The 21,959-nt window shown below is 35.9% G+C and overlaps 2 protein-coding genes across 4 annotated transcripts in view; both read right to left on the bottom strand.

Annotated features, from left to right (window-relative positions):
• LOC131071266 (uncharacterized) overlaps positions 1–21,959 on the bottom strand; it is a 265,220-nt gene that overhangs the window by 170,262 nt on the left and 72,999 nt on the right. For both annotated transcript variants that reach the window (XM_058007035.1, XM_058007036.2), the window contains exon 5: positions 6,904–6,991. In XM_058007035.1, the coding sequence (XP_057863018.1) occupies positions 6,904–6,991 (88 nt within the window). The remainder of the gene's footprint in view (positions 1–6,903; positions 6,992–21,959) is intronic.
• LOC131857434 (uncharacterized) lies at positions 12,715–15,429 on the bottom strand. 2 transcript variants are annotated; one of them, XM_059210012.1, is made up of 3 exons: positions 14,674–15,429; positions 13,653–14,567; positions 12,715–13,512 (listed from the first exon to the last, which is right to left on the bottom strand). In XM_059210012.1, exons 2-3 carry the CDS (start codon positions 13,780–13,782, stop codon positions 13,196–13,198), a joined length of 447 nt encoding a protein of 148 aa, XP_059065995.1. In that variant the 5' UTR covers positions 13,783–14,567; positions 14,674–15,429; the 3' UTR covers positions 12,715–13,195. The 2 variants fall into 2 exon arrangements, with proteins under 2 accessions (XP_059065995.1, XP_059065994.1); XM_059210011.1 differs by lacking the exon at positions 14,674–15,429 and having other exon boundaries at positions 12,715–13,539; positions 13,653–14,140.

Below are 21,959 nucleotides of genomic sequence, written 5' to 3' on the forward strand. Positions count from 1 at the left end.
GCTGCTCGCACATTAATTCAAAGAGGGGCAAATGTAATACCCTAAAAATGGTCATCTAAACCATGGGCCCCTAATCTCGACAACGTCACCAAGATACTAACCAAAGGCAATTAAATAAATCTTGAGCACACAATTAATTTCTAAAATCATCAATGTCACATGGCAAAATTAATCAACCAGTATTAATTAAATATTTATTTAATTAATTTATCATTCAAAGTAAATCATTTTAAACAATTATCTTATTTATTTTATTAAATATCCTAGCATATTTGAAAAATAAATAAAAATTGTCATAAATCTTCAAAAAAGGAAACAAATCAAAAAAGGAATTAATTGACAAAAAAGATTTAAAAATTGAGAAAAGAAATCAATTGGAGATAATCTTGAAAAAAACAAATTAAAAATTGATAAATAATCTCAAAGAAAGCAATTAAAAAAATTAAATATTAAAATTGAATGAAATAGAGAATAAATCAGTTTTTTCTTGATTTTATCTTAATTTTAGTTCAATTTTCTTTAAAACTGAGAAAATCATCCAATCACATCAATTCATCTGGATTGTGCTTCCTCTTGGAAAATCTTGACCGCTCATCATCATTTGATCTCAGCCTTTGGTTTCTTTCTGAATTTTTTATAAATTCAAGCTCTCATCTCTCATTCAGAAATCCTGAAGAATATATTGTTATTATATTGTTTTTGCTCTAGGTTCATTGAGAATTTGCATATTAGTTATTTCATATTGTTTAAATCATTTAGCTTAAATATTCATATATTACTTAAATCATGTTAGATTAATCTTGCATGTCTAGCTTAAATCTTGCATCCATTTAGCTCATATTCATGCTCATAGAGATTTAAAAATCCTTCGTTTAGGTGTTGACTAGTCACTGGATAACTTAGCAATCTGAGAGCAATCTAAACTCGCATCTACTAGAAGGCAATAGGTCGCTTTGTAATGGTTTATTATTTATTGATTATTGATTTACTAACCATGCATCTAATGACTTAATTGAAGTGTTGTGTATTCCAACTCTCAACTCGCATCTACTAGAAGGCAATAGGTCGCTTTGTAATGGTTTATTATTTATTGATTATTGATTTACTAGCCATGCATCTAATGACTTAATTGAAGTGTTGTGTATTCCAAATACAGATATAGGTCCACTTTTCACACACACACCTTCAACATCCAAAGATTCCTACAATCACACTTTCCAACTGGCTTTGCAACCCAAAAGGTCCTACAACTGCACTTTTCAGCTGGCTTTGCCATGACAAAACTATAAAAAGCAATACACCCCTAAGTTTACAAGGATTGAGGTAAATTTTTTTTTTTTTAAGGTAATATGTATATGGGTTTGGGTGCATGTGGGTCAATATAAATAATATGTATATTTGTTTCACCATAATCTTTTGTTGGCTTAAAGGTTTGTAGGGTATTTCATAAAGCTTAAAGAGACACATACAATAGGGAAAAACTGATTTTTCATCTTAAAATCACACAGAAATGAGTGCACCTGGGTAAAGGGTTTCACGAGGAAAATCTAAAATATTATTAGTATATTGGTGTGGGCCTCTACAAAGTGCTGAAGGATTTTTTAAAAGCAAAGCAAAAAAACTTTATATAGGCACACACTTCTGCGAAGGGCTGATCAAGTTCATGATAAGGGGAAAAAACCTATACTATATATGCACCCCAATAATAGCAGGATGAATTTTTTCAAGTTGTTAGTTTTATGTCTACATACAGAGGTGTGCCATTGAGAGGGCCGACTGACTTTTTCAAAATAAAAGAATAAGTTATCAATAGAATAACACATCTCTTCCTCAATAGTCATAAAGTTCCAAACAAAGCAAAACTGCTATATATAGGTATGGCCCAGTCAAAAGAGAATCCAGTTTTAAACATTCAAATAAAATCACAAATAGAAAACTATATAGAGAGGACAAAGACAACTAAAAATACCATTAATTTCTGTTTATACCCTCACCTTTCCTCATTTTATAACAGCAATAGAGCAGGATTTTAGCAGAAAAGAGCATAATGTGATCAGCATATCACTGGAGCAGCAAGGATATTGAGTTGCAGCAGTGACGTTTAACATATCAACAACAGTTCTAAAGAATAATTGGTGTGAAATTCAGCAGCATCTTCTAAACAAAATTCTGAATTTATCATCTTTTCAAGAAGGTTTCTCTAGTTTGCAGTCTCCACAAACAACAGGTCTCAAGCCTGGGCTGGTTAAATTAATTTTCAAAAGAATCCACTGATAGAAAGTAAGAGTATTTCCTATCAAGCGTATATCATAAACATATTTCATATCATCTATTTCTTCCTCACGACTGCCATTAGATCAACAGACCAGAAATGTAGTTATCCATTCATCAGCAATGAAGTGATTACTATTAGCAAGACGGCACCATGATTTTCAACAAAAACTACAGCAGTATTCTCTATCAAAGGCAACTGTATTTCAATGGTTTTCCATCAAATCTCAATGAATCTTCAAACAATTTTTGGTGAAGTATGTATTTTGAAGCAAAATCCTTCTTTAAACAGCATGCTCTTGAATGGCTAAATGCAAGATATCAGCACATATAACATCTGTTAAAATAATATAATATCTTCTATAATGGTCATCTTCTATTTTTAGTGGTCATCTTCTATTTTAAGTTGTCGACTTATTTAGCTTGTTAAGTTAGCTTTTTATTATGTAATTAGCTTTTAAGCTTTATTTAGCTTTTTAGCTTAATTTATCTTTCACGCTTAATTTAGCGTTTAGCTCTTTAATCTTTTAGTTTAACGTTATATTTTAATTATAGAACATCGTTTTCTAACCTCTATATATACGTGTGTATATCGTTCAATGTAATTATCCGATTATTGAATCATTCATTCAATTTGTTTTTCATGGTATCAGAGCAGGTCAATGGGATTCTTGATAGTTTGGCGAATTTTTTAATAAAAATTCATGGCCTTCTTTCTGGAATATTCTCCAGATTTTTTTTAATTGTTTTTTTATAAAAAACCATTTTGCTTTTTTTAAGGCTTTTTGAGGGTTTCGAGGGTTTCTGGTTCGTGGGCGAATTTCTTTGTGTTGGGCCGTAGTTCATGTTTTTTTTAGAGTTCTGGAGATTTTCGAGCCTACAACCTGGAGGATTTTTTTGCAGATTGAAAATTTTCCTAAGGTTTCTGCAATTTTCAACTAGGGTTTTGACCCTTCAGTTCAAGTCGAAATTTTATTCTAGTTGCAGATTCTTGGTGGGTTTTTCGAGACCTCAACTGGGTCGTCGTCATATTTTTCTAGGTGCATCGTTTTCCGTGCCTCAATTTTTGAGTCGTCAAATCTGCATTTTCATTTCAGATTCTTGGTGGGTTTTTCGAGACCTTTTCTAAGTTGGTCTCAAATTTTTCTAGGTGCCTCATTTTCCATGCCTCGAATTTTGTGCCAGCGAATTTGCCTTGGAATTTAAAAACAGTCAGCGATTTCTACTAATTTTGTGGATGTCGAGAATTTTGTTGTCTTCTGGGCACTATTTATCTTGTTTTAAGTTTGCAGAAAATTTTAATTGTTGGGTTTCATCCAAACCTCGAAATTGGTGCTAGAATTCTCCTATAGGGTTTCAGTTTTCTCAACAGCTGCTTCTATTCTGATTTTTAATCAAAATCTTCTGTCTCATTCTTTGTGCCTTCACTAGATTGACCACATTCAACCTCAGTTTCTGTGATGGCATCTTTGACCAACATCATGTTGGAACACAGTCAGAAGTTAAACGGCCTCAACTACAACACCTGGAAACAGCGCATGTTATCGATCTTTGAGTATCATTGCCTTGATCAGCTTGTTTTGGGCAAGGAATCTCGTCCTACAACAGTAGGTGATGATCAAGACAAACATGATGTGAAGAATTGAGAGGTTGTCATGCTTATCAAACTCTATGTCACAAATGATCAACTCCCACAGGTGCCTTCAGGTAAAACAGCAAAAGAGATCTGAGATCTCTTGAAGGATCTTCATGAAACGTCCGACAAGAGCCGAGCTTTCTTTCTGAAGAATATGTTGTTTTCTATCATGATGGATGAGAAGTCATCTATCCAGGCACATCTCACGAAGATCAAGGAGATCCGTGACCAGTTGGAAGCTATAGGCCGAACCATGGTGGAAGAGGATATGGTAGTGATCACGCTGAAAAGCCTTCCTAGATCCTACGAGCATTTCATTGATACTCTCAATATCTCATCTACTAGTGTTGATCTGAAGTTTCCTGATCTCTGCAACAAGCTTCTACAGCAGGATCGATGGAACCAGCAGTTTGGAAGCAACGCTAGTTCATCCACTAAACAAGCCTTCACAGCTGAAGTTTTGGATAAGAACAAGGGTAAAGATCAATCCTTCCAGCAGAAGGAGCAAGGTCAATATACGCAATCTTCGAAGAAGAAAAGTGTACAGTGTAACTACTATCACCAGTTTGGCCATATGAAGAAAGATTGCAGGAAATTGTTGGCATCCGTGCAATCTAGGCTGGGAGGGTCTTAGGAACAAGAGAAGGCTCATGTTGCAAAGCATTCTGGAGAGAAGGAGTCAGCCTTCTATGCTTTGTGATAAGCAAATTTCCTGTTTAGTTGGTTTTCACTTTTTTTTCCTCAAAAATTGTTCGCAGGGTTTCGAATTTTTTTCCTTAAAAATTATTATCTGTCATCCGCAAAGCTTGCGTGGGATTTCTAGGTTTTCACGATTTTTTCTTCAAAAATTTTTTGCTGGTTTTTACGATTTTTTTCTTCAAAAGTCATCTATAATACGCGAAATTCACGTGGGATTTGTGATTTGCGAAGTTCTTTGGTTTTGATTGATTTTTCTCCTCAAAAATCGAGCTTTGTTGCAGTCAGCTTGGGTTGCACCTACCAGTTTTGGAGTTGGTACTCTTCTGCAAAAGGGTTTGCTGATTTTTTCCTCAAAATCATTGTTTCAAGCTTCAATAATTTGTGTGTGCCAGATCTCTAATTCGCATGTTAAGGCTACATTAGCTTGGATGGCTTTTGGTACTCTTGGTCATTTACATTCTGCAGATCCTAGGAGGGTCTCCGTAGCAACAGAGTGTTCTTTGCATCTGTGATCATAACACCTGCAGTGTTTTCTGTAGGGTATTGAGTACGATGGCCATTAGGGAGGGTGTTAAAATAATATAATATCTTCTATAATGGTCATCTTCTATTTTTAGTGGTCATCTTCTATTTTAAGTTGTCGACTTATTTAGCTTGTTAAGTTAGCTTTTTATTATGTAATTAGCTTTCACGCTTAAGCGTTTCGCTCTTTAATCTTTTACTTTAACGTTATGTTCTAATTATAGAACATCGTCTTGTAACCTCTATATATACGTGTATACATCGTTCAATGTAATTATCCGATTATTGAATCATTCATTCAATTTATTTTTCAACATCATCATTTTGAGAGCAAAAAAGTAATAGGTTACTAATCTCTCTTCTTGTTATTTTAAGTGTTTCGAGGTATGTCCTTTGATGTTTGATGAAGGATTAATTGTTAATAGATATGGGTAACAAGACCTAGGGAGTTTTCAAAGCAATATTTTGAGCTAGGGTTTGTTGAATAACCAATAGAAGAAAAGGGTTCTTGGATTCAAAGTAGCAAGAAGATGTCAGAATTTTCGTCTCTCAGGAGGAGTTACCATGAGCAGAACAAAGAAAAGCTCCATCAGAATAGAAAACGTCATCAAAATCAACTTCAAAGCTGCCTACAATTTTGTTATTTTCAGCCCAATGTATTCATAGTGAATGTTATTTTTAGTGATTGGTATTTTCAAGGAGAAGGGCATACTATGAGAACACTATTTTTGAGGGGGCTGTTTTTAGAATTCTACTTTTCTATCTCTTATTATTCAAGAGATGTGAGTTCTAGTGTTTTTTTGTAGTAATCTTTATTCACAGTTTAATGATGATTGCTCTAGTTTAGATTTAGTTTTACTAAATAGACTTTTGTTAAAAAGATTGCAATACATGCAACAAGTTATTCCTAGAGTATAACTGCAATTAGTTTTTTGATTTGTTTTCATTCAGTCTTTTGTAAACTTTATATATAAGTGTCATTAGCACTTTTTTTTTTTTATCATAATTTTCATGCATGCTTATTGCTGAGATTGCTGTTGAAGTATTCTATTTTATGTAATTTTGAGTCAAATAGCACTTATTAATTATTGAGGGCTTTGTATCATCGTGATGATTAAGTTGGGTCTTGAGGCTTTGTCATCAATTCCCATGTTAACTTGTAATATCTTGTTTGTACATATGAATGAGGTTAATTGAATTATTTTTCAAACATTGCAAACTTTGTATTGCAAATCTTAGATAAGTATAATCATTGTAACTTTGTATGCATTGTTTTCCTTTTGATTTGCCAAAATTTCTTGTGTAAACCTACACAATCCTTATGTGTACTTACACTGCTCAGTCCGTGTTTTTAGCTAAACAACATAAACATGTAGTAATCAAAAGGATTTCTTTAGTCAAAAATATAAAAATCGTTTGCCTTGAGTTGAAGAGCATATCAACCCTTTGCCCTAAGTGAATCCAACAAGACATGCCTTTATGTTTACTTCAATACGAGTGTGAACAATCCCTGAAAACACAATACAGATCGTAAATAGCAAGTACATATTGTTGAGATTAAATTAGTTTTTTGTTTATAGGGAGTTTCCCCTTCTAATTTGAATAGCAGTTCTACCACACATGAATTCCATTTTGTGTTGCATTGAAAGATGTGAATCAAAAAGCTAACTCTACTCAAGAAGAGATTCTAAAAATCAGCAATGTTAGTAGATGGTCATAATTTCCTCGGACAGTTACTAGGTACCATGGAAATATAAATTTATATGGTTGCTTACAGGGTATGCTTTCATTAGTATTTGAAGATTTTCAGACTCCTCCCCCATAAGCCATTTGGCAGCAGCAAGAATCCCTGAATGTGCATACCTAAAAACCAAAAATAAGGGATTAATTAATTAATAAATTAGAAATTAAGAAAGAACTAACTCTGATTAATGATAATTAATTAGCTAATCAATTTTGATAACATGGTGCCATTAATTAATTAATCAATATGGTGATCTTAAAGTGAATTGGCTAGGATGAACTAATGTGTAGAATTAACAATAGAAAGTTATGAAATTTAGATGTCTACAAGGCACATATAAAGCTAACATTTTGAGTTCCAAAGCTATGGATAATGTATTAAACAATTTTTAAGGTAAATGAAAAGAAATCTCCTTTTGGAACAAAGGTTCTTGTATGCAAAATTGGTAATGTATGGGACACAAACTAAAAAAACATTTTTTTAGTTAAGTTCATAGTCTTAGAAAAGAGCATGCAAAGGCAGACTTTTAGTTCACTATCAACTCAAACAGCAATTTAGTGTATATGACCTACCTTGTGGAAGCCCGTATAGGGATCACTTTTGCATTTACCTTATATATTGTTCACACTAGCTAATATACCCTACTCATAGCCCGATTCAACTCACAAGAAGCACTTTTGGAAGTTATTTTATATCTAACTATATTAAAAATAGTGTAATATGGTTTATCTTACTAAATGAACTTTAGATCTCTTTGACAATCTCTTAAGGTGATTGTTTGTGATTGCAATCCCTTATTCACAAGCAATTCTTGGAAAGAGGTGCGTCTAGATGGGAGATATCTTTAACTATGAGTTCTATATATCACCCCAAACTGATGGACATGCTAAAGTAAACAAGTGTTAAAAGGGATAGCTCCTATGATTTGCATTTGATGAATAAAATTAGTGGATTAAGTCGATATCTCTCACACATTGATGGTAGAATACTACTTATCACACTAATGAGCACATGGTTATACTGAGAGAGAAGGGGGGGGAACCAATATAACAACGAACTTTTACTTTTTCAACTTAACATCATAAGCATCTCATAAACATATTCATTCCATATTAACATTCACATGAGGTCTAATTATCATGTAACACAAATACTGCACAAGATACACGTAGAAGCCCTAACGGAAAAAACCATGACAAATTAATGCTTTTATAAAAATACTTCTTTTACAATGTTCGTAGGCACCAACCCCTCATCCAAATTTTCCACCTTAATAATGTTGCTTCGCCAACACATGATGGATTCACTATAATGCTCTTCTTCAAACTATTATTATGGTGACAATAAATTTGCCACAAAACTTGTAATGTCCCCTAACAAATAAGTTGCCAAACGTTAAATTTGAAACAATATTAATTATTTTATATTAATATCCCATTCATTAATATAAATAATTAATATTACATGTTCCTATTATTAAAGCATTTTAATAAACACCGTAGCTATCTACGTAATAGTTCTTAACTACTATTTAGTTTCCTACGAGAAATAAAAACAACTTATTTGGTAAATAAAAGGATGGCGTCAGATGGAAGGAATATGCCTAGAAGAAAAGATTTGAATCCTGCGTGTGTTAATACACATCTCAGAGTTAAATTGCCTTTCGTCACTCTTTGACTGACCTATTGGTCACATGATTCTGGAGAAGAATCAATATTGTTTGAAGCGGAGTGAAGTTCAATGGAGATCCTTGGTGTATGACGCGGGTATGCGTATTCCTGCAAATACGATTAGCGGAATCGTGGAGAAGCATTCACAGCGTCACAAACACTAATGTTAGTGCCCCTGCAAACCGAAACACTGCATCAACGTACGACATCTATGCGTGCCTTTGTAACCCGATATCGGGTTGTGACGTGAAAGATTGCCCTTACTGCATATGGGTGGTGCCGGCAGTTATCGTGGAGAGAAGAGTTTGTCATCGTTGCGGTGTGAAGGATATTGAAATCGCGTGGAGGATCTCATAGTGTTTGCATATAGTGAAAATGCAGAGTCTCAGACTTGACGCATATGTTTGTATAGGCATTACATGCTTTGGTAAATTGGCTGCAACCGGAAGTGTATCCTTCTGGCTTTCTATTGAAGAGTTGAAAAACCTTGGGTAAACATTCAACATCAATTCCGGCATCAACGTGAAGTCTAAATCGGCGGTCACAACTACCCAACCAGGTGCATCATGAAAAGAATTCTCTTACTTGTTCTCTGATGGAATAAATTGATATCAATGTCTATGAATAATGACTGTTCTAGTTTGCTATATTTATCAGTGATTACTAAAATAGAAATAGAACCAACGCAAATAAGGAAGACTCCAAATAAAGAAAATACTGTATAAGATGTTTATTTCCACCATTGGTTGTGTTGTACAAACAATCTTCTGTTATGTCCTAGTTATACAACTGACTGCAATCAAATCCTAGCTAGGGAATTTTACAGTGGTATCAGAGCCTAGAAATCTTGCCAACCTGTAGGGTGTTTTTTCTTGAGTTGGAAATTCATGAAAAATCTATGCACAGCTGAGTATGCACCAGGGAAATTATAATTTTTGGAATACTAGAGTTCGACAAAACAGATATCAAAACTCTCCTTTAGCACAAGGTAGCTCTTCTATTCAGTTTGAGATTGAGGACAGCCATACTGAAACTGACGAAGAGATTATTTTTTAAACAAACAGTATGGGGGAACCAGAAAACAATAGGGATCTCATAGCAACTTTAATTAGAAGTCAACAAGATATGCAGGACAATGTCAACAGAATGACTAATTTAATGATCCAATTTACTAATCAGCATCAAAATAATGGAAATAATCAACACCATAATGTTGGGGCAAACAATTAGGGTAGAGATGAGCATTCTGTCAATAATAATCAGCCGGAAAGAACAGGAACAGCTAGACCTTTTATGCCAACTTTCACTGTTAGGAATGTGCAACCAGAAAACGAACTGGCAATTAGAGAATTACAGGATGAGATACACCAAGATTGGTTATTATCAGGGGATGATTTTAGGTCAACAATGACATTTAGAGAGTACTTGGATGTCAGAATGAAACATAGGCCAAGAGGACAGTGAGGGAATAATAGTGAATTACAGAGGAAAATCGGTAAGATGTCTATCCATTACTTTGATGGGTCAGGGAAAACCGCAGCTAGGGCTTGGGTGCAGAAACTAGACACCTACTTTCAATTAAATCCTATGTTGGAAGATGAAGCAATCAAATATGCAGCATTACATCTTGACGGTGTAGCACACGAATGGTGGCACCATGGGCAAGTAACTTTGGGTCATAATCAAATTATTACATATGTTGAATTAAGTGAGAAACTTATTGACAGATTTGACTCTAAAGATACTGTACTTCATCTAAAAGATTTAACTCAGCTTAAGCAATCTGGAACTATTGAACAATACATTTCTGAATTTGAAAAATTGGCAGTTTTAGTAACTGAAATTTCAGAGAGACATAAAATTGTGATATTCATAGATGGATTGTCTGATTCACTCAAAGGTTGGGTTAAGTCCTTGAACCCTCCTACTTTACAAACAGCTATTAAAAGAGCAAGAGAATTGGAACCATCTTCAAAAGGGAAATTTTTTAATAAAGCACCAGCACCTAAACCTAAAAATGACAAACAACCTTTCAATAAAGATAATTTCCCTGAAAAAAAGTTAGATAAAGAGGAAAGGGAAGAACTCAGAAGGAAAAAACTATGTTTTAGCTGTAGAGAATCATGGCAGACAGGACAAAGATGTTTGGGAAAGGGAAAAATTCATTACATTGAGGTTATGTCAGATAGTGACGATGAAGAGAATGTTGAACCTAATATAGAACCTGCACCACAGAACATAGAATCAGAGACAGGTACTAAACATGGAGAAGGGGTAATAGCATCTATGGCAAGAACACCTCATTATAATATTTTCAGAGTTAGAGGAATTTTGAATGGGCAGTGTGTGGTTGTCATGCTTGATAGTGGTTCTACTCATAATTTTATAGATGCAGCTCTTGTGTTAAAACGTGGATTGCAAACTGAAAAACATGAAGGTTTTGATGTTAGAGTAGCAGGTGGAACTAATTTGTCCAGTACTCATAAAGTTCCTAAATTGAGTATTACTCTTGGCAATTATACTGTTACTGATGATTTTTATGTGATTGATTTGGCTGATACAAATGTTGTTTTGGGCATTCAATGGATGGAAACGTTAGATGAGTACACTCAGAGTTTTAAAAGATTGGAATTTTCTTTTAAGATTGATGATAAGAAAGTAGTGCTTCGGGGTATGTCTAACGGTGGTCCCAGGATCGTTAGTGCTAAAAGAATGGAGGCTATTTTCAGACATGGAGATGTGGCATGGTCGTCACAATGTTTAATTTCCAACAAGGTATCAGGATTTGAATCTAAACATTATCAACATGATTTGTTGAAAGTATTAGATTCACATAATCTGGTTTTCAGTGATATACCTCCAGGAGTTCCACCTGACAGAGGATTTGAACATACCATTGAGTTAGAAGAAGGTGCCAAACCCGTTATCACAACTACTTACAGACATCCTGAAACATTCAGAGATGAAATAGAAAAGGCAATTAAGGAATTGTTGGATATGGGGCATATCGAGCCCAGTTCTAGTCCTTTTGCATCATCAGTAGTACTGGTCAAAAAGAAGGATGGGACTCTTCGCATGTGTATAGATTACCGTGCTCTTAACAAGAAGACAATCAAAAACAGGTATCCAATTCCTCGAATTGATGAGTTGTTAGATGAATTACATGGTGCTGTTTATTTTTATAAAATTGATTTGAGGTCAAGATATCATCAAATTAAGTTAAGACCATAAAACTGCTTTCCGTTGTCATTATGGTCATTATGAATTCTTGGTTATGCCGTTTGGTTTAACAAATGCTCCGGCAACATTTCAGTCTTGCATGAATCATACTTTTAACAAACAGTTGAGGAAATATTTGCTAGTTTTCTTTGATGATATATTGATTTACAGCAAAACTTGGGAAGATCACTTGAAACATATTGATATTGTTCTTGGTATTATGGAATCTCAATCACTTTATGCAAAGGCTTCTAAATGTGAATTTGGAATGACAAAAATTTTGTATTTAGGGCATATGATCAGTGCTACAGGTGTACAAGTTCATCAAGAAAAGATAAGAGCCATTTTGGATTGACCACTGCCACGAAATCTTACAGATTTACGAGGATTCTTTGGATTATGCAGTTATTACAAAAGATTTGTCAGAGGTTTTTCATAGCTCGGGGCACCGTTGACAGATCTTACCAAAAAGGGGGCATTCTGATGGACGGAGGAGGCACAACAAGTTTTTGAGAAACTGAAAGAGGTAATGAGCTCTTGCCCAGTACTTGCACTTCCAGATTTTAATCAGGCTTTTGTCTTGGAATGTGATGCATCTGGTGAAGGAATAGGAGTCATCTTAATGCAAAATAAACATCCTATAGCATATCAAAGCAGGAAACTTAATAATCTAGAGAGATTGTATTCTATTTATGACAAAGAAATGTTGGCAATCATGCATGCATTGGCAAAATTTAGACAATATTTGGTTGGTGGCAAATTTGTAGTCAGAACTAACCATAACAGTTTGAGATATTTCTTGGGACCAAAGAAACGGGACTCGGACTCGGCGCGGACTCAGGACTCGGCGTCAGACTCGGCTCCAGACTCGGCTAGACTCGGGAAAGTGAAAAACTTAAGAAATTTAGAGATTTTTAAAGATTTAAAACTTGTTTCAGACACCCTTTATTGAATACACCTTAAAGACACAAAAACATCATCAAACTCGGCTCATTTGATTACATACACAAGTATACATCAATCACATAAGCATAAACGCAAATTGTAGCTGAAGAAAATAACAAACATAGATATATAAATATTGTCAAATGTATACAATATTACAAAACTCATGGAATAAAAAACCATGTCATCATATGATCATCATCAAATGTTTCATACAAATACCAAAGGTAAATAGTAAATACTAAATACAACTACAAGTGTACAAGCCTATGGCTCAGAGGGCCGTGCACCCTCTCGCCCTGGCCCCCTGCGAAGGCGTTTAAAGTAGGTCCTGGATGATTCAGCAGCCATAGTCGCTCCCCGTGACACCATGCCATGCTCACCAACATCAGGAACAACTGTGTCACTCTGAGTCTCAGTATTTCCTGTCTCTGCTCGTGCTCTTTGCTCCTCCTCTGCCATGGCTACAACCTCAGCCTCTATATCTACCTAGTCGATCCAATCAATGTCATCATCACTAAATACAGTTGTAGGAGTCCCAGGAGCTGTCTGATTCTCATTGGCCCACTCTGCTTCAAGATCAACCTCATCTAGAATGATAGGAGACATGTCAACTATTGCATTCTTTCTCATTCTCAGGCGGAGGTTGTAGTGAACAAAGACGAGATCATTCATCTTCTCCACAGATAATCTATTGCGCCTCTTGGAGTGTATGTGCTCAAACATACTCCAATTGCGCTCACAACCTGATGCGCTGCATGGTTGGCTCAAGATGCGAATGGCCAACTTCTGAATATTTGGTGTCTCTGGGCCAAAAAAGTTCCACCAATGATCTGAGTTTGAAATGAGAAAAATAAATAAAATCAGTCTCACTCATGAACTCATTTAACAAGTTACAATATAGTATTGAATAAAACTAAAATTAAGCCTTACAATTTATTTTTACCTGGCATCATAGTTGTCCTACCGTCTTTGGCGACAAGACGAGAGAAGGTCTCCCCTTGTGCATTTGAGAACACCTGTAGCTCTCGAAAAAGGTCTATCTGAGAAGTACCAGCAGGTCCCATCTTCTCCATGATTGCATATAGCCCATTAAGGACCTCCACATCAGCCTTGAAAGAAGGGATAAAACGGAATGCCGGATTCAGATAGGCTGCCGCATGGATGGGCCTATGAAGCTGATGATGCCATCCCCTATCAATGATCTCCCAAATGGGACCATACTTGCTCTCATCTCCTCCATAGACGAATCAGATGGCCTCCTTCGCCCTATCCATGCCCTCATATATATAGCCCATTGCGGGCTTATCTCCATCCGCAACTCGTAACAAAACCACCAAGGGCTTAACAAACTGCAAAATTGAAAATATTGTGTAATTTAGAAAAATGAGCAAATAAGAGAATACATATAATAAGTTATAAAACATGAAGTTAAATTATAGAATTTATAAAAAAATTACCTTCACTATCTCATCACAAGGGACCCAAAAGCCTTGCTCATCAAAAATGCAGTCTGCCATATCTTTCCCTGCAAGGGTGGTAGCATAGGATGAGGAAGACCACTCCTCACCAACAATCATACGTCTCAAGGAAGACTTAGACCTAAGCATGGACTACAATGTGAGGAAGTTTGTGGCAAATCTTGTGATTCCTGGACGACCTAACTCCTTCTGCTCTGTGTATTGTCTCATAAGAGCCAACACCCAAGAATGATTATATACAAATTTGCAGACATTTCTTGCCCTTTCTACACATCTCTTGACCCATGGGATTTTTCCAATATCCTCCAACATGAGGTCAATGCAATGAGCAGCACATGGAGTCCAAACTATAGATGGGTGCCTCTCCATCAATAGTCTACCTGCAGCAACATTATTTGTTGCATTGTAAATTGTAATTAATGGAGGTACAAACTACAAGATAGTAATTAATTTGCAAACAAAATTAGTTTGTAATCAAAAGTTTACCTGCAGCAACATAATTTGCTGCATTGTCGGTCACCACCTGTACCACGTTCTCCTCACCCACATCTTCAATCACCTCCTCTATCTGCTCAGATAGGTAGGTGGCATTCTTGCAATGGGCGGAGGCATCAATGGACTTGATGAAAACGGTGCCCCTTGAAATAAATAAATAAAGCTAGGTCAATGATCATTCAATAAACCATCAGATAAAAAATAAAAAATTAAAGACTATATGAAACTAAAATTAATCAATCACCTGTGGAAGAAACAAGAAAATTAAGGAGAGTTCTATTTCTCCTATCCATCCAACCATCAGTCATGATGGTACGACCTTTAGTGCTCCATATCTGGCGTTGTTCATCTAAATCCTTCTTCACATCATCCACCATTTGAGACAAAATAGGTCCCCTCAAATCACTCTCACTAGGGGCTTTGAACCCCGCCCCGCATATGGTAATGGCATCAACCATTTGTTGCCAATAAGGAGACTTGTCGCAAAGAAACTCAATGAGATAAGTTAAGTATAAAAATTCAATGAGATAAGTTAAGTATAAAAATTAAAACAATCAAAGTTATCAAACATAAAAGTTAGTAAAACATTCACCTGGCTACAAAGAATGGAATACAGCTATAGCTCCAAAACCTGCCAACTGCCATTTTAGCAGCATCATGAACCTCCTTGTTCCAACCCATGCCCTCAAGCGATGGTTGGGACCCAGGAGTAGTGTGAGGCACAAAGAAGGAATCCAACCTAGATTTACGAATCCTAGGTCCAATAGTAGCACTCCCACTACAACTACTAGCGGTAGGAGCATGAGAAGTGGCGGTGGCACTGCCACTTATAGAAGCAAAAGCAGAAACGAAAGCACCAACAGTAGCAAACTGAGTGGGACGATATGGAGGTAAGGAAGAAGGGCCTCCAACACCACCTAACTGTGTCCCTCTTCCTAAAACTGTCTCTCTCCCAATGGCCGCTCGATCCTCCTTTTGATTCTTTTTCCTTTCAATCTCCTCAACCATTACATAACATTCACGTACGGACTCAGGGACTGCTTTTAGGCATGGTTCGGCATCATGTCCACGCACACCAGCAATATGGTATTTCAGCCTATATATACCTCCATGGAATATTGTTTTGCAAAACATACATTTTGTTTGCCCCTTTCCTTGCCCTGGAAAATCCTCATGATATTTCCAAGCAGGGTCCTTTCTAATGGGGGGTCTAGAAGCTGAAGTAGACATTTTAGGATAGTTTTGTGAAACTTGAAGTTGAGGCAAATAATAAAGTGAAGTTTGCTACAACAAAACATTACAAATACAAAATAAAATTAATACATACATTAAAAAAAACTAAAGTAGGGTTTGTCAAACCCTACTTTAAAAAAAAAAATTTACAAACCCTACATAGTACAACACTACAACTACATACTACATGCTACATACAAACATACAAAAGATTTTGAAAGAAAATGTAAAACTTTCAAAATAAATGAATAGAAAATGGAATTTTTGCATACAAGAAACAAAATAATCTTCAAAAAAACAATCTTACCTCTTACAACAAGCTTGAAATGAGCTGCAAACTCTTCCTATCCAACTCTTGATGCACCAAATCCAAACCCAATGCAGCTCCAATGTGACAAATTGAAGAAAACTTGAGCTTCCTCCTTGCTGGTTTTTCTTCTATGCACCCTTGTTTTTCTTCCCAACTCACTTTACTCTTTTTTTTGCAAGTGAATGAAATGAAAGTCACTTTTAGGGATAGAAGTTAATTAACATAAAAAAACGGACTTAAAAAAACATTGCAAACTATTTTTTTTTTTTGTCTTTAAGTTTAGTTGGACGCCGGCTGAGTCTGGGGCTCAGGACTCGCCGAATTTGGCGAGTTTGGGCAAGTTTAGTTGGACGCCGGCCGAGTCTGGGGCTCGGGACTCGCCGAATTTGGCGAGTTTGGGCCAAACTCGCCAACTCGGCGAGTCTCGCGAGTTTACTCGCCAAACTCGGACGAGTCCGAGTCCAAGCCCCTGGGACTCGTCGGGCCCGACTCGTACTCGGACTCGCCGAGTCTAGGCAAGTTTGGGCGAGTCCCGTTTCACTGCTTGGACAAGAAAGACTTGAATTACAGGCAGCAAAAATGGATCAGTAAGATCCAAGCTTATGATTTCGAAATTAAATATGTGAAAGGTAAAAACAATGTTGTTGCAGATGCACTATCTAGAAGGCCTGAAATAAATGCATTATCTGTAGTAACAGCTGATTGGAAATCTTTATTGCTGGTTGAATATTCTAAGGATTCTTTTGCCTGTGATTTGCTAGATTACCATACACAAGATGATAAATATAAGGTTGTAAATGATGTTATCTATTACAAAGACACGATTTACCTGATTCCAGGATCGAAGTTGAAAGAGAAAATCCTCCAATCAGTGCATGATGTTCCTTTAGCAGGGCATCCCAGCTACTTCAAAACTTACCGGCAGATAAGAGAAAGATTCACCTAGAAAGGACTAAAGAATGATGTCCTTCGTTATGTCAAAGAATGCATCACTTACCAACAAAATAAAGCAGAGCATACTTATCGTGTGGGTCTATTGCAGCCATTACCTATACCAGAACAGAAATGGGGAAGTATATCAATGGATTTCATTACAGGCCTACCGCGATCTCAAGGTAAAGATTGCATTTTTGTTGTGGTTGATAGATTAACTAAATTTGCACATTTCTTATCTATCACTACAGAATTCATAGTTGTTCAACTCGTAGAACTATTCTTTCGAGAGGTGTTCCGTTTACATGGTTTACCAAAAAATATAATCAGCGACCGAGATAGCAGATTTTTGAGTATATTTTGGGGGGAACTTTTCAGATTGACAGGTACAGAGTTGAATCACAATACGAGTTATCATCCACAAACCGATGGATAGACAGAAATAGCAAACAAGTGGATTGAGGGATACCTTCGTAATTATGTGTCTGGACATCAAAAAGCCTGGGCCCGTTGGTTATATTTGGGTGAATACTGGTATAATACTACATATCATATATCTATCGGTATGACTCCTTTCAAAGCATTATATGGGTATGATGCACTATCTTTTATTGATCTTGCTTTTGATCAGAGTAATGTACCCAAATCTCGTGATGTACTTCAGGAATGCCAAGATATATTGAAAGCACTTAAGGAAAATTTGCAATGTGCACAAAATCAACAGAAAATTTATGTAGATAAAAAGCGTGTTGAGCGTCACTTTGACATAGGAGATTTGGTGTATCTCAAACTACAACCCTATAAGCAATCATCCCTCAAGCGTAGTGGGGCTGAGAAATTGAAGCCTCGGTTTTATGGGCCATACCAGGTGATTCAAAAGGTTGGTGCAGTAGCATATGAATTAGAATTACCGGCCGAGAGCAGAATACATAATGTGTTCCACATATCTTGTCTCAAACAAGCTTTGGGTCAACAGGTGAAAGTTTCAGAACATCTACCACCACTGATGAGGAGGGAAACTTAGCAATGATACCTGAAGTGATTTTGGAGACCCGAGACAAGCATTTGGGGAATAGGACAATCAGGGAATATCTCATTAAATGGCAGAATTTACCATTAGATGATGCTACTTGGGAAAATGAGCAAGTTCTTCAACATCCGGAGTTACAGTTGCTTGCGAGCAAGCAACATTTGGGCAAGGGAGACTATAATGTCCCCTAATAAATAAGTTGCCAAACGTTAAATTTGAAACAATATTAATTATTTTATATTAATATCCCATTCATTAATATAAATAATTAATATTACATGTTCCTATTATTAAAGCATTTTAATAAACACCGTAACTATCTACTTAATAGTTCTTAACTATTATTTAGTTTCCTACGGGAAATAAAACCAACTTATTTGGTAAATAAAAGGATGGCGTCAGATGGAAGGAGTATGCTTGGAAGAAAATATTTGAATCCTGCGTGTGTTAATACACATCTCAGAGTTAAATTGCCTTTCATCAATTTTCGACTAACCTATTGGTCACACAATTCTGGAGAGAATCAATATTGTTTGAAGTGGAGTGAAGTTCAACGGAGATCCTTGGTGTATGACGCGGGTATGCGTATTCCTGCAAATACGATCAGCGGAATCGTGGAGAAGCATTCACGGTGTCACACCCCCTGCAAACCAAAACACTGCATCAACGTACGACGTCTATGCGTGCCTTTGTAACCCGATATCGGGTTGTGACGTGAAAGATTGCCCTTATTGCATATGGGTGGTGCCGGCAGTTATCATGGAGAGAAGAGTTTGTCATCGTTGCGGTGTGAAGGATATTGAAATTGTGTGGAGGATCTCATAGTGTTTGCATACACTAAAAATGCAGAGTCTCAAACTTGACGCATATGTTTGTACAGGCATTACACGCTTTGGTAAATTGGCTGCAACCGGAAGTGTATCCTTCTGGCTTTCTATTGAAGAGTTATGAAAAACCTTGGGTAAACATTCAACATTAATTCCGGCATCAATGTGAAGTCTAAATCGGCAGTCACAACTACCCAACCAAGTGCATCATGAAAAGAATTCTCTTCCCTGTTCTCTGATGGAATAAATTGATATCAATGTCTATGAATAATGACTGTTCTAGTTTGCTATATTTATCAGTGATTACTAAAATAGAATTAGAACCAACACAAATAAGGAAGACTCCAAATAAAGAAAATATTGTATAAGATGTTTATTTCCACCATTGGCTGTGCTGTACAAACAATCTTCTGTTATGTCCTGGTTATAAAACTGACTGCAATCAAATCCTAGCTAGGGAATTTTACAAAACTTATTATACTCTCCTCATGGAACTCGTCATAAATTTGCCATATTACTTCTCAAAAAATTTCTCTTTAACATGCTTCATCAATCTGCTTCAATGTATTCTTTATTTTTCCATGAAATCTGCTTATGAATTCTTCATAATGTCCTTCACATGAATTGACATTCAATCTGGTGTGTGTGAGAGAGAGAGAGAGATCTTCTTCCACACAACACACGATTTTCACTCATCTCCTCATATGCTACAACACACTTCTTCACCATGAGAGGTAACCCTTCACAAATGTGCTTTCACATTTATTTTTCCTCTGCAGTAATAAATCTTAACTATATATATCTTTTATATCTTGCACAAACCCACTTCTCATCTAATCATACTTCTTTTTATATCTACCTTCTTTATCTGAAAATGTATCACTTTCTCTAAGAGAAGTGTTATTTCAAAATAGACATACCCTTTAAGAACCGCTGCTAGCCTGCTCCTTTTGGTTCATTAATTTCTTCTTTAAGCAAACTGCACCACTTTAATTATAAACTTTTACTTGCATTATCAATGCCAATTATTATTTCTTATGAACTGCTGTCTAAAGGATATTAATCACTTGGTAGTCTGCCTTTATCAAGTAAATCTTTCTTATATACAAATCGCACCATTTTGAAAAAGTTATTATTTTCTTTTCATGAATCGATGGTCAACTCCTAACCAAAACAAATCTCATAATCAGATCACTTCCTTAATCAATCACTGACTTGTGAATCGTTGCTTATAAGTTTTCTTCATGACTGTTGTTTAGAGAGTGAAGACTTCAAAAACTATGATTACTGTTATATGTTCTTCTCCATCGCTTCCCCTATTATTATCTGTTTTTTATAATACTTGGCAGATCAAAACATATTTCACATTGTGTTTCTCCATAAGGAAGCCAATCAATAGAGAGTGTAGCTCGCCAACTTGAATTATTACATGTGATTGCTGCCTATTCTGAATCTGTACTGCTGCTTTGTTCATAATACATTCATTATGCTCTTCATTAATTTTTTGTCAGGCTTGCTCCTTACTGGTTGTCTGCCCATCAAATCGCTGCATAACATAAACTTGCACCTTGTTAATTTTTTAATTGATGATGTTGACCCTATGCTTTAGCCTTAATCATTGGGAGATCAGCATACGTTGCAGTTACATATGCCTTTGTTTGTTTAATTGCAGTCATGTGACTATATAAGTCGGCTGTCAAAAAGGACTGAGTCGTCATCTTTTATTCTCAATGGAGTTGGCAATGTAAAGACTGATCATCAGATTATAATTGCTGAACAAGATGATGTTTTGTTCTATGAACTGATCATAAAGTCGCTGCCACAAAACAAATCTCTTGCCACCTTACTCAATCATCTTATATAAGACACCATGATCGTTGCATATGCTGTGTTGTTTGAGAGTTGGTCAAAACCAATTTAATATCTCTATTCATAGTTGTGTTCATAACTTGCCTTTCTTAGTTTGTTGTCGTGATATTAATATTGTTCATATCTTGTTCCAATTGTATCAGCCTTATCCATAAAGATAATACAAGGAGCTTTCTCTTTTGTAATCTGAGAAAAACCATCTTCAAATATATATACATTTTGACTTAGATCATGGTGTGTCCAGTATACGATATTGCCTCTTATGTTTGACATCAATGACAATTCAATAATCTCACTTTCCATCTTGACCTCAATGACAAACTCCTAACAATCTCAACTGAGTGCCCTTGACATCAATGACAATATTTCCGGCACATACATCTGCCAAAATGCGGCCATTCACTATCTTGAATGGTTATGAACCATTGAAACACAATGAATTTGTACTCATGCAAAATTCATTGCTACACATGATTTTCTAGGATAATCTCATGTAGGAATTTGAAATTTAAAGAAAATTTTAGAGTATGCATGAAATAGAATGGAACAAGTAGATCAATATTTTTTTGAGAAAGAATTTGAATAAGGCAATTGGGATTTCTACACCTGCAACCCTATAAGCAAATATTGTTAAACCAAAGTGGCTATAACTTTAAATCATCAACAAAAGACCATGGCCCTTTTCAAAGTTGGAAAAAGGTTAGATAGCATATGCCCTGATTCTTTTGAATAAGGGATGTATTCATGGTATTCTTTGTTGGATCATGAAATCGATGCTCACACTCCTAGAGCAATCAACCCACTTTAGGCCAAAGGTAATGTCATCCTAAAGGTGGATTAATCAACCCATCAACAGAATGTGAGAGATCACAAGCCAATTGTTGAGAGTGAATATTCTTCCCTTTACTTTGGACTCAACTAGGCCGAGTAGTGTGTTCCTAGAGGTATCCTCAACAAGATTAATCACAACTAAAGATAAATAAACTAAAAGTGATGTAGTATCACATGATCCCAAAAGTTGTCACTAAACGAAAGACTAATCTATTGCAGATAAAACCTCTTTTAAGCTGATGGG

The sequence above is a fragment of the Cryptomeria japonica genome, chromosome 8, assembly GCF_030272615.1.
Source record: "Cryptomeria japonica chromosome 8, Sugi_1.0, whole genome shotgun sequence".
NCBI lineage: Eukaryota > Viridiplantae > Streptophyta > Pinopsida > Cupressales > Cupressaceae > Cryptomeria > Cryptomeria japonica.

Excerpts from the sequence above, each read along its gene's own strand:
- LOC131857434 (XM_059210011.1), bottom strand. The coding sequence starts at position 13,782 with ATGGAGAAGATGGGACCTGCTGGTACTTCTCAGATAGACCTTTTTCGA. Across the intron at positions 13,540-13,652 it reads TAGGACAACTATGATGCCAG|ATCATTGGTGGAACTTTTTT; the intron begins GTAAAAATAAAT and ends TTTCAAACTCAG.